This window comes from Gadus macrocephalus, chromosome 7 (genome assembly GCF_031168955.1).
Source record: "Gadus macrocephalus chromosome 7, ASM3116895v1".
In the NCBI taxonomy this organism is placed as follows: domain Eukaryota; kingdom Metazoa; phylum Chordata; class Actinopteri; order Gadiformes; family Gadidae; genus Gadus; species Gadus macrocephalus.
The window spans coordinates 10,556,841-10,571,761 of record NC_082388.1 but is presented as its reverse complement, the minus strand read 5'-3'; the positions used below and the strand labels follow the sequence as shown (position 1 = coordinate 10,571,761).

Genomic DNA, 14,921 nt, shown 5'->3' with positions numbered 1-14,921 from the left:
CATTTATTACAGTATAGAGTACAGCACAGCATCTATCAGGGCCTGTTTTCTCGCTCAATCTCTTTTCTTTACTTGCCTTAAGACCTCCTGCTTCCCTCTCCTGAGTCTTCAGGATGTCTTCCTTTTTAAAATATAAATAAGCTAAACAAAAGTAAGAGTTGGTATGATTTAAGTCTACACATTGAGGTGAGTTCAAGGAAAATAGGTTAGAAAACCTATCCATCAATGCGCTCTCGGAAACAATTTTAATCCAAATTAAAGACAGCTTCTCATTGTATTAGTATTTATTTCAACTCATATTCTGGCTTATTATGTTAAGTGCAGGCATGTTACGATTTTCTTGATTTTTTTAAAAATTGGCCTAACGACATCCCTGCCTGTTGCTATCAACAAAGCACTTCTGGGAACAACCCAGACCTCCATACATATTCAGAAGGGTTTTCCAACAATACCCCCCCCCCCCCCCCCCCCCCCCGCCCACCGCCCCAATCCGGAATCATTTGATTCTCTTGCTTGGCCGGTTTCCACTCGTGACCATAAGCCTCCCTGCATTTCAGTTGCCCGTTCAGATGGTCTGTCTGGACTGGGCCGATTGCTTGGCCTCCTGTATTGCTGCCTGCAGCATTCAAGGCCCCCTCAGCCCAGAACTGTCACACTAAACCACTTCCTTGTGTCTTCCACAATGCAACAGCCAAGTGTAAAGTCGATCGGAAGAACGGTTGTCGAGAAAACGGAAAGACAGACACGAGAGACTACTCTGATTACGGTTAGAGGTTATCGCATTGGCTAGCTGCATAGCTAACAATCAATTTAACTTTAAAGTTCTTTCCCCTATTCATCCTCCCTCAGTAAGCCTACTAATAGAGTAAGGGATGTATGTAGATATGAATTTTTTTATAAGTCATAGCCGGTTTGATTTATTTTAATTTCAATTCAATTTCAATTTTATTTGAAAGGGACCATGTGCAATTAAAAGAAACATTTCATGCATTGCACCCGAGTTAGCCTAAGGCTAATTTACATCCATTGTTGATTGATTGATGTCATGATCATGCTTTCCTTTTCAGATCTCATATACAGTGTTCAACCAAACTCGCCTTATTGATCAGTGATCAGTGAAATCATAGTCCATTCATGGTAAAAAACGACCATGTGTAGGCCTACTATATATTTTATATCTTCCTTTTCGTCGCAAAATCTCAAGTGTTAATACCAGCTACTGATCAATCAAACTCCCATCCATCAATCTGTTTTCTGGTTTCAATTTCTGAGAAAGAGTGAATTAATAATGTATGTATTTCTATGAACAAAGCAATGGTTTTGAAATGTGGGCCAAATTACGTAATGTATTTTTTTTTTTTTGGGGTACAATTTCAGACCCTTAGATCCAATAATCCAATCTGATTGCTAAACTGTTCGCCTACTGAGGCTAATAACAGCTCCAATAAAATTGTGATGTGAAAAGTGTCCAGTTGACACGAGTCAAGCTGTTGATATAATAGCACACATATGCTTATTTCATGGTATGTTCAAATTATTGCTGTGGAAAATAAAGAAATGGAATTTATAAAAACAAACCATACCTATCCTTACTTGAACTCAATACCGTTGACATTTCCATAATTTCCTCCTGTTACTACTGTGAACATACACATTTGTACAATGGAATTGTAAACAATACAAAACGTTTCCATATTACTAGCTGAGTTGACAAATAAATGGTTTGGTGTGTAATTCATAAACTCCTAATGGTTTTTCTAAATAGCATAAATAAATATATACAGTTCAAACATTGAAACTTCATTCTTATGTACATCTTTGCTTTTTGAGATAATACACCTCTGAGGGATATTTGAAATATTTTTTCTCATGCAAATTTGCAAGACTACATTTCTGGATCGTGGCTTTTATCAGGGTTAGGGAGTGAAATTAATAAAATATAATCATCTCCTCAGAAAGACTTTAGATTTTGGCAATCTCAAGCAGGTTGTTTGAATTCTTTTTAAAAACTAAAATATGCTTTTTAGTTTAAAGGACTTAAGGAACTCCATGAATTGAATTTTAACTGAATAAGTGCCGATTTCTTCTTTTTCTTTCCATGCACACAAATATCCAATAATCCTTCAGCCAGTCCCTAAAGGAGTTCCTTTTGTTGTTGTGGCCGGCCATTGTTCACCTAACGCTGGTTCTTCTGCCGATCCAAGAACTTCTGTCTTCTGTCCGGAGGGATTTCATCCAAGTTGATACCATGGTTACTCGCCCTGTAAAGACAAGAGTCCATATTATTTACACACGGTCACGCAAGTCGTATGCCCGGAGGCTAACAGCAACAGGGCATGGGTTAGGATAGTCGAGAGTGTCTCACTCTCAGCCAGAAGTCTCTGGGTTCAAACCCAGATGCCCACGTTCTACTGGTATACCAAGTTCAGGGGTTGGCAACCTCACTATCAAAAGTGCCCCTTCTGGTCCCTCCCACCATATAAAATGTATCTGGAACCACAAAACTTATTCAACCCCTAAAATGAAGATAGCCCAGTATCTAACGTTTTATTTATAGTTATCCTACATATAAAATAACCAATAGCCTTTTGTTTTTTGCATTTATGAAATGTATGGTGGAGGATGTGACTTTTACTTTAGCATACAACATTTTAAAACACTTTATTTTGAGATGTTCCCTTTTGGTTAAAACATCGAAGTCGTTTTTATTATTTATTATAAAAAGAATCAAAGCTGCATGGAGCCACTGCAGAGGGGTGGAAGAGCCGCATTCAGGGCCAGAGCCGCGGGTTGCTGACCCTGACCTAGCCCCTTACATGCTAAACTATTTCTCTCCGATAAGTAGCCTTGGTTGAAAGCGTCCGCTGTGTTCTCTTACCCTGGCGTTAGGTCCGGTGGCACGGGCAGGGGCTTGGTGAAGTCGTTCTTGCCTACCAGCCAGTAGGTGTTCTCTACTCCTTTACCCTGAAAACAGACACATTTAGAGGTGAAATAAACACCATGGTAAAAGCAGCTGGCTTTTGAGGAATGTCTGTATGTGATGTTGAGGGTCTCACCTTCAGCTCTGTCATGCCTCGGCAGTCGATCTTGTAGCCGTCATTCAACTCTCTCAGAACGTCAACTGTGCTTTGGTTGACGTGGATTCGGTAAGCTATGGTGAGAAGAGAAGAATTTGGGAAATGTCTCTAAAACCGGTTCATAACAGGCTGTAAATATATTTTGGACCACTTGGTAGCAGTAGAACAATTCACTTTCTTTAATTTTCCCAACTATTTCCTCCTGTCTTTATTATTGAACCGAATATAAATTGATTAATGCATACACGGAGAAATGAAGAATGCCACCAAAAAAAGTAAAAGTCAAGCACATAACTACTTTTATGTTCACAATACTTACATATCAATTAAAATGTTATTAACCTTGGATTTTCAACAAATAAATATGATTAACGGCTGACACAGTGCATAGTTTTAACGTGACATTGATGCCATCTTCTAGCATCGAGAGAGCACCGAGGGCAAGACAGCAAATAAAGGGTATTTAAATTAACCCTCAAACTCAGCCACTAATTCCACTAATTGACTTAAGGGATTATTAAGGGCCGCTCGCCCTAAACCCTCTTTAGCCTGGAGCTGTGTGGACACACTGCCACACCTCCTACCTCCCCTTTACACCAGTAGTTAAACAGGAAGAGGAAATGCTGGATGAGCTCTTTACTCACGCAACCCTGTGGACTCCATTCGGGAAGCTGTGTTCACGGTGTCTCCGAAGAGACAGTAGCGAGGCATGGTGAGGCCTACGACACCAGCGACCACTGGGCCTGGGGAGACACACACACACACACACACACACAGGAATGAAGGACAACTGTCATTGTTGTATCACTTGCAAACCATAACATATCTTAAATGTGAGGTGAAGACTTAATGACACATGGTGTCATTAAGTTAAATGCCATCTGTGATGTTATTCATTATTTTACCAATATGTATATGTAATTTATCCATTTGACGTCACCGCTATGGCCATAGGAGCAGCCTTTATAATTCAATAGATCCAGGCAGTTCTAAGACGCCGTCTTCGGTGTGTAATTGGATGACAGTGTGCCTAAGTGGATAGCGTTTCACTGTTCCAGGAATGGGCTCCAGACGGGAGGATTAGGTAAAAATAACACTTTGTCTTGAGCTGGCCCCGGTGGCCCGTTCCTCTGGTGTCCAATAGGAGTCATGTCACCGCGGCACAATGTTAAATGCAGAGATGTTCATTTCAAAATTAAGCCATACGATAAGATGAATCAAGATTTAACGTACACAAACACACACACACACACACACACACACATTAACACACAAACTCACAGTCATGCATGCACGTGTACCCATGTGTACCCTATGGTGCAAAGACAGGAGTACACACAGAGATCTAGTAGGGGCCTACCAGAGTGCAGGCCAATACGGATTTTGACTTTGACGTCGGGCATGTGCCTCATTTTGAAGGTGCCGATGCAGTGCAGGATGTCCAGACACATGTTGGACATCTCGCCCGCGTGCCGATTCCCGTTCCGGTTGGGGACTCCTGAGGCCACCATGTAGGCATCACCGATGGTCTCCACCTAATCAACATGCAGAGAAAATATAGGAATGAATACACTGATACCCATCAGCCCTCTGAGTGACCCTGTGCTTAATCCTCACAGGATCTATTTAAAAACCTCATAGAGATACATATTATTACGTACAGGTTTCCACATCATGAAGTACTTAAAAATAATAAGAAATAAATAATACGTATTTCATAAATGTTATTTTCTCTATAGATATAAATGCAGTGAAGTATTACCATTCATTCACATGGAATAAAAGCGAATGACAGTTATGAGGTCAAATGGATATTCCCAGTGAGCTGGTTGCAGGTCAAGTTTTTCAAACAAGGCATCAGCCAAAAAAAGAGCATCAAATCTCAAACTTCAACCACCATGGGGCTGCAGCAGCAGGCCGGAATGTCATTCTGAATTCAGAATGCAAAGCCATTTCCAAATTTCAATTCAGCACCTGCAGCTGAAACGTTCAGTGGACGCACCACATGCGTTCCGGGCGAGGCGCGCGCACGTTACCTTGTACACGTCGTGACGACCAATGATGGCGTCGAAGAGCGTGTAGAGGTCGTTGAGCAGGTCCACCACCTCTATGGGGTCGCTCAGAGCCGAGATGGTGGTGAAGCCCACGATGTCGCTGAAGTAGAGGGTTACCTCGGCAAAGTGCTCTGGCTTCACTGGCTTGCCTGTCTTCAGGGCCTGAGCCACAGATCTGGGGGGGGGGGGGGGGGGGTGGGGGGGGGGAGAGCGGGGGAGGAGAGAGCCCCAGCGGTTGCTTCAAACACGATGTAGCGTAATCATGCGTGCAGTCATGGAGACGTTCATCTCAAAGCAAACACATGTGAGGACTGTGAGCTCTGTACTGTATGGGGAACTCGCGTACAAGACGCAGGGTAATCTTGCATGGCAGACTTCCACCTACGACCTCACCAAAGTGTCGTTATCCAAGACCCGAGTGTCAAGCATCGAGGCATGGTTACTCCCGATGGATGCCTACCTGGGCAACATCTGGGCCACGAGGTTATCAGTCTTCTGTCGCTCCACCTCCAGCTCCTCGGTCCTCTCTCTGATCAGGTCCTCCAGGTTGGAGGAGTACTGCTCCAGCATGCGCAGCATTGAGTCAATGATGTTGGTCTTCTTCCCCCTGGTGATGCTTTTGAACTGGGTCGGAAACCAGGGGGGTCGGTTACACACGGGAAATGTGGACTGAGTTTATTTTGTATTCAACGTATCAAAAAATGGGGAACATTGTTGTTTGTTGTAAACATTCTACGTTTTTGTATTGTAAAGTATCTACTGTTGTGTTTTGTAAAGTATCTGCCGTTCTTTATTGTAAAGTATCTACTGTTGTGTATTGTAAAGCATCTACTATTGTGTGTTGTTACAATATCTACTGTTGTGCTAATTACAGTATCTGTTGTTAAGAACAGTACAGTTTATAAATGTGTTATGGTTCAGCTCTATTGTTACATATTGTACAGTATCTACAATACAGCGGTGTAGTGATGTGATCAGTATAGAGGTAGTGGATAATGGTGTACTGTGTTCCGTCTAGGACAAGGGAACTGCTTCCTAAGTGAGTGGTGTAAAAATGACGGTCTGCAACGTGACGCAAATTCGCTTCAGTTCTTCCGACGCCCGCGCGAGTCCCCCTCTGACCCCTTGGATGTACCTGCTTCAGGATCTCCTCGAAGGTGGGCCTCTTGTCGGCCTCCTCGCTCCAGGCCTGCTTCATCACCTGGAGGACCTCGATGGGGGCCTCGTCCACCGACACCTCGGGCCGACACAGGGGCGGGGGGGACCGCACCTTACTGATGATCTCTGACCCGGAGGACGAAGGAAGCACACACGGGCACAGACGCATTCACGCACACACACACAAGCAGGGAAACGTAGGCATGCACACAAACACAAACACACACGCACACAAACACAAACACACACGCACACACACACACACACGATGAGGGTGACGATTAATAGCGAGACTAGCTATATTGCAAAAGTATATTAAAACACTTGCCATCCATTTATAGGATTGGTTTCAAATAATAGCTTCATGAGAATTGCATACAAAAAATATGTAAAATAGGTTAATACAATGCAGTAAATATGATAACAGTCTCATATATTAAAGGAGCATATTTACTGAAGAAAAAACATAACTTCTAAAAGTGTGATTTTGATAAACAAGTTCAACCTTAGATTCGTATCTGGTCCGGAAAAAGAGGGGAATACAAGGAAGATAAGCTCACTCCTTTCACAGACTGTCATCCATATTTAGATGTGAAAACAATAATGAGAGCTATGCGTCTATGATTTCTGACAACCTATTGAAAATACATCTTGCCAAGTACAGCTGAATGCTTGCTTGCTGTAGTGTATTCGACTTCCAACCCAAAGGCAGTCCTCATGTAGGCCCACTAAACCTAACCCAAACCCTAAGATGCCTAACTGCGACTTGCTCCCAAATATCATAACCCATAATATGCCAAAGATTATGTTACACCACCTTAAAAAAAAAAAAATAATAACAATGAAACAACACCCAATTTTCCCTTCTGTGATCAATACAGTATCTTATCTGAGGTTATATGATGTGTATTTGGCAGCAACAATAAGGCTGCATGCTGTTGTTCTCTCTTTGTGTGTATGGTCAAATAAAGATAGCATTGGACGAGTGATGCTGCTGCGGCTGGGGGCTCACCTGTGACCGGCATGTCCAGCATGCAGAAGGGGGCGCAACGCGAGATCACCTCCTGCATGATGATGGAGAAGCTGTACACGTCCCCCCGGAAGGTGCCCTTCTTATGCTGGTTGGGGTTCCTCAGTATCTCCGGCGCGGTCCACAGAAGATCTGGACGAGGAGAGGGCAAGTAAGGCTTACAAAAACCACGCGACAAAAACAGCACGACTTTTGAGGACCAAGTGTGTTTCGATGCATATATGTTCACCGGGACATTGATATAGTTACGATTCGTTTTTTGCATTTATATGCTTTATGATAGAGCGGGTGAGATAGACAGGATGTTATGAGAGAGAAAGGGGAGGACATGCAGCGAAGGACCACGGGCAGGCATCGATCCCCGTCGCTGCGGTCAAGACCGGCTCTTCATAGGACCCGCTCTACCCGGGGAGCCACCGGGGCACCCCCCCACGGTGACATTGTCGACGGGGTTAAAAAACAATGTGCGGGGAACTGGCTGCACATAATCGGTTGCAATTATGCTCCCACCCAACAACGAGGGCGTGGTCCCAAAATGGTTTTGCCCACACTGCATTAAACGACCCTGCCCTCCGCCTATGTGCAAGTAAAGAAAGCGCAAGGCTTTGACCTCTGACCTTCAGGCTTCTCCTCTGGCAGCGGGAGGTTCTGGCACAGGACGATGTTCTTGAAGTTGTAGTCGGTGACCTTCAGCACGAAGCGGCCGTCCACCACACAGTTACGAGACTTCAGGCTCCCGTGGATGATGTTGCGGTTGTGAAGGTGCCTCATTCCCTGTGTGTGCGTGTGTGTGTGTGTGTGTGTGTGTGTGTGTGTTTGTACAAATTGGTAGAAAAGGGGGATGGAAAGCATGTGTGTTAGTATTTTTCAGATTAGTCTTGCAAGTTGCCGATTCTATTTCGAAAGCCTAAAGACCACAATCTGCCTGTAGGCATGGCTAACACTGAACAAGCTATCCATCTCCTCTGTGCATCTACAGTCAACACCTTTGATAAAAGGGATGGATTTATAACTGGAATAGTAGAGTTTACCATATTGGACCTGAACCAGGGACTAACAACACAGTAAAACCGCAAAGGCGTGGGAAGCTGGGCTCACCCGGACAAGATCCATCAACAGGGACGACTTGAACATCCAGTCCAGACGCATCTCCTCGTTGTTGAGGAGGTCCTCCAGGCTTCCTCGCGTGCAGTGCTCGGTCACGATGCCGAAGATCCCGGAGTCGCAAAACAGACCCATGTACAGGTTGAGGTTCTCGTGACGCATGTCTCGCAGCTGTGGATTCGGGAGCGAGTAAGCGTTGAGTTGCATAGGACAGCGAGGTGCCAGACCGTCACCAACACTGTACTGCCACAACAGTGTCTAGATTTGTAATTTATATCATTTGTGGTCCGCTGTTTTTGCTTGGTACTGCGTTGCTTGAATCCAATGGTGACCAGAGAACACAGGGACTAGTAGTAGTCTGCAGTGGTCACTGACTAAATCATAATTGTCAATCATATTAATTGTAATGACAAATTCAGTGTAATCCCATTCTGTTTGCTTACCTTGATGAAAGAAGACTCAGCATTGCTGTTGACACTTGTTGTGGTGGAGTCAGGACACTTCTTCAGCCAAACCCAGTCCCCCTGATGTGCAGAAAATAGCAACATTTTACAAAGGTGTGTGTGTTTCAGTGTCGGTGTTTGTGGATGTGTGTGTTTGTGTGTTTGTGTGTTTGAGTGTGTGAATGTGGAATATGAAGACAACAATAACTAAAATCACTTGCATAATACTATTGGACATGTTTTTTTGACTTTTAGGAACTCGTTCCACAAATAACAGCTGCATCCTTATCTTCTGGAAGGTTCCTCATTAATGGACGGCGGTTGAATGGCGGTTGTGATTTTCAACAACCGTAGGATGATTTCTATCGGTAGGGGGCGGTCCGCGTTGCTCACCTCAAAGACGGCGACGTTAGAGCTGTCAGGGGAGGACGCCATGTAACTGCGACCGGATACACACGGGCGCGCCGCCTGTATCTCCATCTGGCTCTTCATGACGCTATCCTCGTTCAGCTTCTGCTCAGAGGACCAGAGGAGGGGTCAAAGGAGGAGCGGGGGGGCCGGAGGGAGTCCTGGGGTTTAACGCACAAGGGGACGGCGGGCCCTTAAGAGCGACAAAAAAACACTGACCCGTTTGCTGAGCTGAGTGTTGATGAATATCAGGTCATCCAAGGTGAGGACCACCTTCCCTGACCCGTTATTCCCACCACCACCGAAGCCACCAAAGCCACCAAGGAGGCCGTTTCTCCTACAAAGGATCAAACATTTAGGAAATTTCCCAATACCCTACCAGTGATCCATCAATGATAACCAATAACAAAACCCCCAGGCAGGCCATGGCATCAGTCCTGGCAGTGGACATACTTCAGGTAGAACAAGAGGTAAACCCCGCCACCGGCCAATGTGATGAACAGAAGGCAGAGGAAGAAGAGACTGGCCGAATCCAGACCTTTGAACAGGAAACACAGAAACACAGGGAGAGAGAGGGGATGAAGCCTGTGTCACAGACGTCAGCAGGGGCGTTGCTTGAACTACAACCTCCAGGCCCAAAACGGACGCACAGAACACTGAGCGTGAACCGGAATTGGTGATCCGTTGACGAAAGGATCAAAGTTGTCTCTGTGTTCGCTTTGGTCACGCGGACACACTGAAATTGTCTCGGGTCTCTCGGGATTGAAAGACTGTCATTGCACCCGGGCGTTCGGCATTCAAAACACACAGGCATTGACCGTCTGAACAGGTGTGTATTTCCCACCGCAGCAGGGGGACTTACCGCCACTGCAGGCGAAGTAGGGGCTGAACCAGCAGCTGGAGTCGCTGTAGGGAGTGCTGCCCGCAAAGTGGATGGACCGGCCCAGGTATTTCAACCCTCCCGTCTTCCCAGACGTGTGGGCGGCCTCTAGGATGTGCGTGGAGTACAGGGTGGAGCCCACGCCGCTGTAGTCCAGCACCACGTAGCGCGCCAGCATGCCTTCTCCGTTCTCGCCCCCGTACAAGGGCTGATTGAAGCCGTCAAACTCAAAGCCCCCCTCGGCCCGGGTGAGCATCTCCCCGGTGACCCAGCCGCCCCCCGTCTTGCGGGCCTGCTCCGCGGCCATGGCGGTGTAGTAGAACATGTTGTAGACGGTGCCGAAGAACGGGGAGACCTAGTGAACACACGGGGGGACACGGTGCGAAGAAATCATTCAACAAGAAAAAAATCATTCAATCAATAATATTCGACAGTACAAGATACTAGTTTCATGTATTGCATTAATATTTGTGCGTGCACGTGCATTGTAGTATTCGTCGATGTATAAGATGTCGTTTTAATTGTATTTGTGGAGGTGGTAGTAGTAGTAGTGAATTAGCTAGTAGTAGAATTAGTTTTGTCCTAAAAGTGAAAGAGTCGCAAGAGGAGGAGCAGGAGGAGGACAAGGAGGGATTTCAGTTGCAGTCATACATTTTTTCTTTTTCACCGCCAATAGTTTTGCCCTGAGTTTACCTGCTCGGCGGGGATGCTGGAGCGGATCTCAAAGGTGTTCTGCGCCTCCCTGAAGGCGTCGTAGAAGCTGTTCTTCCCAGAGTCCATGGTGACGGTGAGGACCCCGTCGTAGGCCTTGCGGAGCTTGGTGTCGTTGCCCAGGACGTAGTGGGGCGAGTCCTGGTAGGGCAGGGAGTACAGCAGCGTGTCGTAGGGGATGAAGACGTAGCCGCGGGCGATCATGCGCATGTCCAGGGCCGTGGTCAGCAGCCTGTGTTGGGCCGTTCCGCCGATCAGCACCGAGTGCATACACATGACCACCACTGGGAGCGGGAAGGGAGGGAAAAACAAGACGGACACCAAACAAATCTTAATAGGTCTGTCATAAATCGTAATCCTACCTGAAATGACTAAAGGGCACCTTGTTCACTGATTAGTGTTAATCAGCCATTATATGCCACTTCCATCATGGGAATGTCCACCCGGATGTAAGATGGAAAGATCGACCTCACGGATCGTACCAGCTAGACCATCTATCGATCCATTCTAAATGTTGGTTGCCACACTCCCAGGCTTGCCGTCACTATCCGGTAGATGGATTTTTTTCCATGAGACGGTTGAATCAGCACTTTAAATCAAGACCTCCAGCACGGCGAAGGTTCACGACCGGTACGCACCTCTGACCCGGTCCGCGTCGCGCACCGTCTCCAGGGCGCGCTGGGCTCCGTCCTTGTCCGACTCCATGGTGACCACGGTGCCGACGGGCAGGCCCAAGGCCCTGAGGGACGAGGCCAGCTCCTGCCCCGTGGCCTCCCACAGGTCCCCCTCCTCCGAGACGATGGCCACGTGCGCCCAGTGGAAGTAGCGCAGCACGGAGAAGAGCACGCGGGAGGACAGCGGCAGCGGCCGCAGGAAGGTGGAGTGCATCCCGCCCTCCTCCATGTTGGGCTTCAGGCAGCCCCAGGAGAGGAGGCCCAGGTCCCACTGCTTGGCCAGCAGTGCCGCCGAGGTGCAGTACCCGGGGTTGGCCGGACCCAGGAACGCCGAGCCGTAGCCGTCCAGCTCGGCGAAGCGGGCGAGGCCCCGGGAGGACTTGCAGTCCTCGTTGATGAGGGTGTAGTCGTACCAGTAGCCTTTGTTCAGGTAGGGGTTTTTGTTGATGCGGCTGGTGGCCAGACGGGCGGCCAGGTCCGGGAGGGCTTTGGAGTAGAGAGGGTCGCAAGTCCACGGCCCAACGATGGCCACCTTGAAGGTCGTGGCCCAGGACTCGCAAGGGAGACAAATTGCCATCAGAAGGGCCACGAGGATCCAGTGGCCCCTCCCGTGCTTGGGGCGTATCAAAGGGGGTGATGGCAAATGTGGTTTGAGTGAGGATTGTGATGTTAAGGAGGATGTACATGTGGATGACGATGGAGATAATGAAGATAATGACACGGATGATAACGATGGCAATATTGATCTGCTTGGACAATGGCCACAATTGTTATTGGAATCCAAAACGGTCCTGGTGTGTCTTTTGGCCTTGGTGGTGAGGAGCCATCGTGGGTGATAGGACAGGTTGTGCAAGAAACGAGGGTCTTTGTGGCTCGCCATTCTGCCTGTTGAACGTCGCCAAGGTCTCAGCCGTAGAGGACGGACTCTTTATGGGGAATAGTGTTGAGGGCGTCTGTGTTCGTCGATCAAATTCTCTTCCTGGGGTTCCAGCACGCCTCTAGCCCAAAGCAGGCCAGTTGGTCACGAGCCTCCAAGCCATCACTGGGAAGGCGGCGCAGCCACACAGAATAGAAAAATGGCAAAGGGTTTGCAATTAGCACAAATAAAACACAGTGCAATCATTAATTCCCTTTTTATTTGAAACCCACACCTTCCATTATACCAAGAAAGGGATGTTATAATTCAATGATAAAAGATAGAAAGCATGAAGGTCATCTTGTTGAGTCAATGTCAAACATTAGTTGTAAATCAACTGGCTTATTTATTTGGGTAAATGCATATTCATAAGTTTCATTTATAAATATGCTCATTCTTAGACATTTTGCTTGAGCCAATGAGATGGCAAATCACAAAACAGCAACCATCTGTCTGATTGGCCCTCGGCAGTCATGCCATGCCCTCAACAGGTATCAGAATGCTTAACGTGTGACGCAAGCTGATTAGCTGTACGGTACATGACGGCTGTAAGCCATCGAAACATAGTGCTAAATTGGGCCTTGATGTGGCCAGGACTTTCTCTTTCCTCCTAAGCCAATCCCTTTATGTCCCCCGCTCTACCCACCTGTCTCCTCACTGCTGACCTGGCGGGCCTCGCTAGCACAACATATCACTGACAAAATTAGACAAAGACAAATAGTATAGTTGTAGGTCCGTACTCTTAAAAAGTGAGGAAAAGATGCGAAAAAAGCTACATAGGCCTTGTTGAATTGATTTGTGGAGAAAATAAAATGTAAGGCTTTCCGTGCTATTATTTACGACCCAAAATCCTTCCTCCATTCCAGAGCAGCCATGAATTACAGGTGTTGAACTAAAATCCACCGAAAGTTGCTAAATATAGAGGTGGCTTAGTGTTTCCTAAAGACCAAGCATAGGGTTAAGTCCTAGCTTTCCTTGCTACTCTGACATGATTGCCAATACTTATGAATAACGTTAACTGCTTTGGTTCACTGAGATTCTGCTTTTATCATCAGGATCATCAAGGGCACTGGTAACTTCTGATGTTAGTTATAAGATATCAAAGTGAAGTTGCAAAAGGTTTAATCCTAGTCCACATTCATTAACACTGTTCTTAGCATCTTGTAAGAAAATAATAGATTGATGTGCAGTGATCAATGTTAAGTAATTTCTGTTATTTGGACAATGTATTAAATAAATTAATGCAAAAGATGTGTTCACTTAGTAGTCTGGGAAGAAACGTTTCTTACCTGGAGGGTGTACACATAGGAGTCATATATTGCTTGCATTGTTCGGGTTCCAGGTGAACCAAAAAATAATACAGAACGTTTTTCTATCCTTGAGGTTGGTTCAAGAAAGCAAATATATCTCCTAGATAATCCAAATAACAAGAAAAACCAAGAAGCCCCCAAATAGTATCCTCTCGGATCTGGAGGTCCATCTGTCTTTCTCCTGAAATACTGTCCTTGAAGAGCAAATACAGACGGGAGAGAATAATTCCCAATCAGTGGAGTCTGTTTGGTGGCTGTGGCTGTCTTTGGACTGGGGCCGTCCCCAAACCGAACAGCCCAGGACCGGGATGACCGCAACGACACGAGCGGAACCCAGGAACCAGAGTTCAAAGAGATTGGCAGATGGCCGGGGAGAGAGAGAGAGAGAGAGAGAGAGAGAGAGAGAGAGAGAGAGAAAGACCATGAGAGGACGAGCAGGCCGTTTGACCTCTGACCTTTCTTAGCTTTTAATCCTACCTGACAAAGTAGGAGTTCAGAGAAAGGGAGAATGTAGACGGAGAAGACAGAGAGAGAGAGAAAGAAGGACAAAGAGAGAGAGATGGAGAGAAGGAGCGAGAGAGAAAGAGGGAAACATACACATAATGTAACTCTACTTAGATAAGTAAATAAAAATGTATTACTTCAATGGCCCACCATTGGCCTTAAAAGTGTTAACTGCTTTGTACTTTATCCTTAGCTTAGCGAAGATTTGGATCAGAAAACCCTTGATAACACCTAACCCTAAAGGGCTGATTATGGTTCCACGTCGATGCAACGCAAGGGGGTAACGGACCCATTACGTCTTTGTGGACCCTCGCTGCGCCCAACGGCTGTGATCGCTCACTAAAACCCGACGCAGAACAGGTTCACATCTGTGTCGAAGCGTCTGCTTGGTCATTGCATTGTGGAACCATAATCAGCCCTTATCCCAACCACCGACACACAGGAATGGAGCGAACATCCCTACACAGCCGTAAAACCAAACCCTAACCCTCAAACCAATCCCTGAAACATAACCCTTAAACCAAACCCTAAAACCAAATCTTAACCAAAACAAACAGACGTGTGGTGACAAGAAGGAGGTTATGATCCCAACAGCAGAGAGAAGCTGAGATGACTCATTGGTAGGCTCTCGTGGCCCAGAGCAGAAGGTTCT

General features: G+C 46.4%; 1 protein-coding gene across 1 annotated transcript; it reads right to left on the bottom strand.

The window, feature by feature from the left end:
• Positions 1 to 1,280: 1,280 nt before the first annotated feature.
• Positions 1,281 to 14,145, bottom strand: gucy2d (guanylate cyclase 2D, retinal). Its single transcript, XM_060056637.1, has 19 exons — positions 13,745 to 14,145; positions 11,504 to 12,581; positions 10,848 to 11,149; positions 10,137 to 10,509; positions 9,728 to 9,812; positions 9,494 to 9,611; positions 9,260 to 9,379; positions 8,867 to 8,947; positions 8,418 to 8,594; positions 7,937 to 8,093; positions 7,302 to 7,451; positions 6,267 to 6,415; positions 5,592 to 5,755; positions 5,114 to 5,306; positions 4,438 to 4,612; positions 3,722 to 3,820; positions 3,057 to 3,151; positions 2,879 to 2,964; positions 1,281 to 2,261 (listed from the first exon to the last, which is right to left on the bottom strand). The coding sequence occupies exons 2-19, from the start codon at positions 12,417 to 12,419 to the stop codon at positions 2,177 to 2,179; spliced, it is 3,525 nt and encodes a 1,174-aa protein (XP_059912620.1). The 5' UTR covers positions 12,420 to 12,581; positions 13,745 to 14,145; the 3' UTR covers positions 1,281 to 2,176.
• Between the last annotated feature and the right edge of the window lie 776 nt (positions 14,146 to 14,921).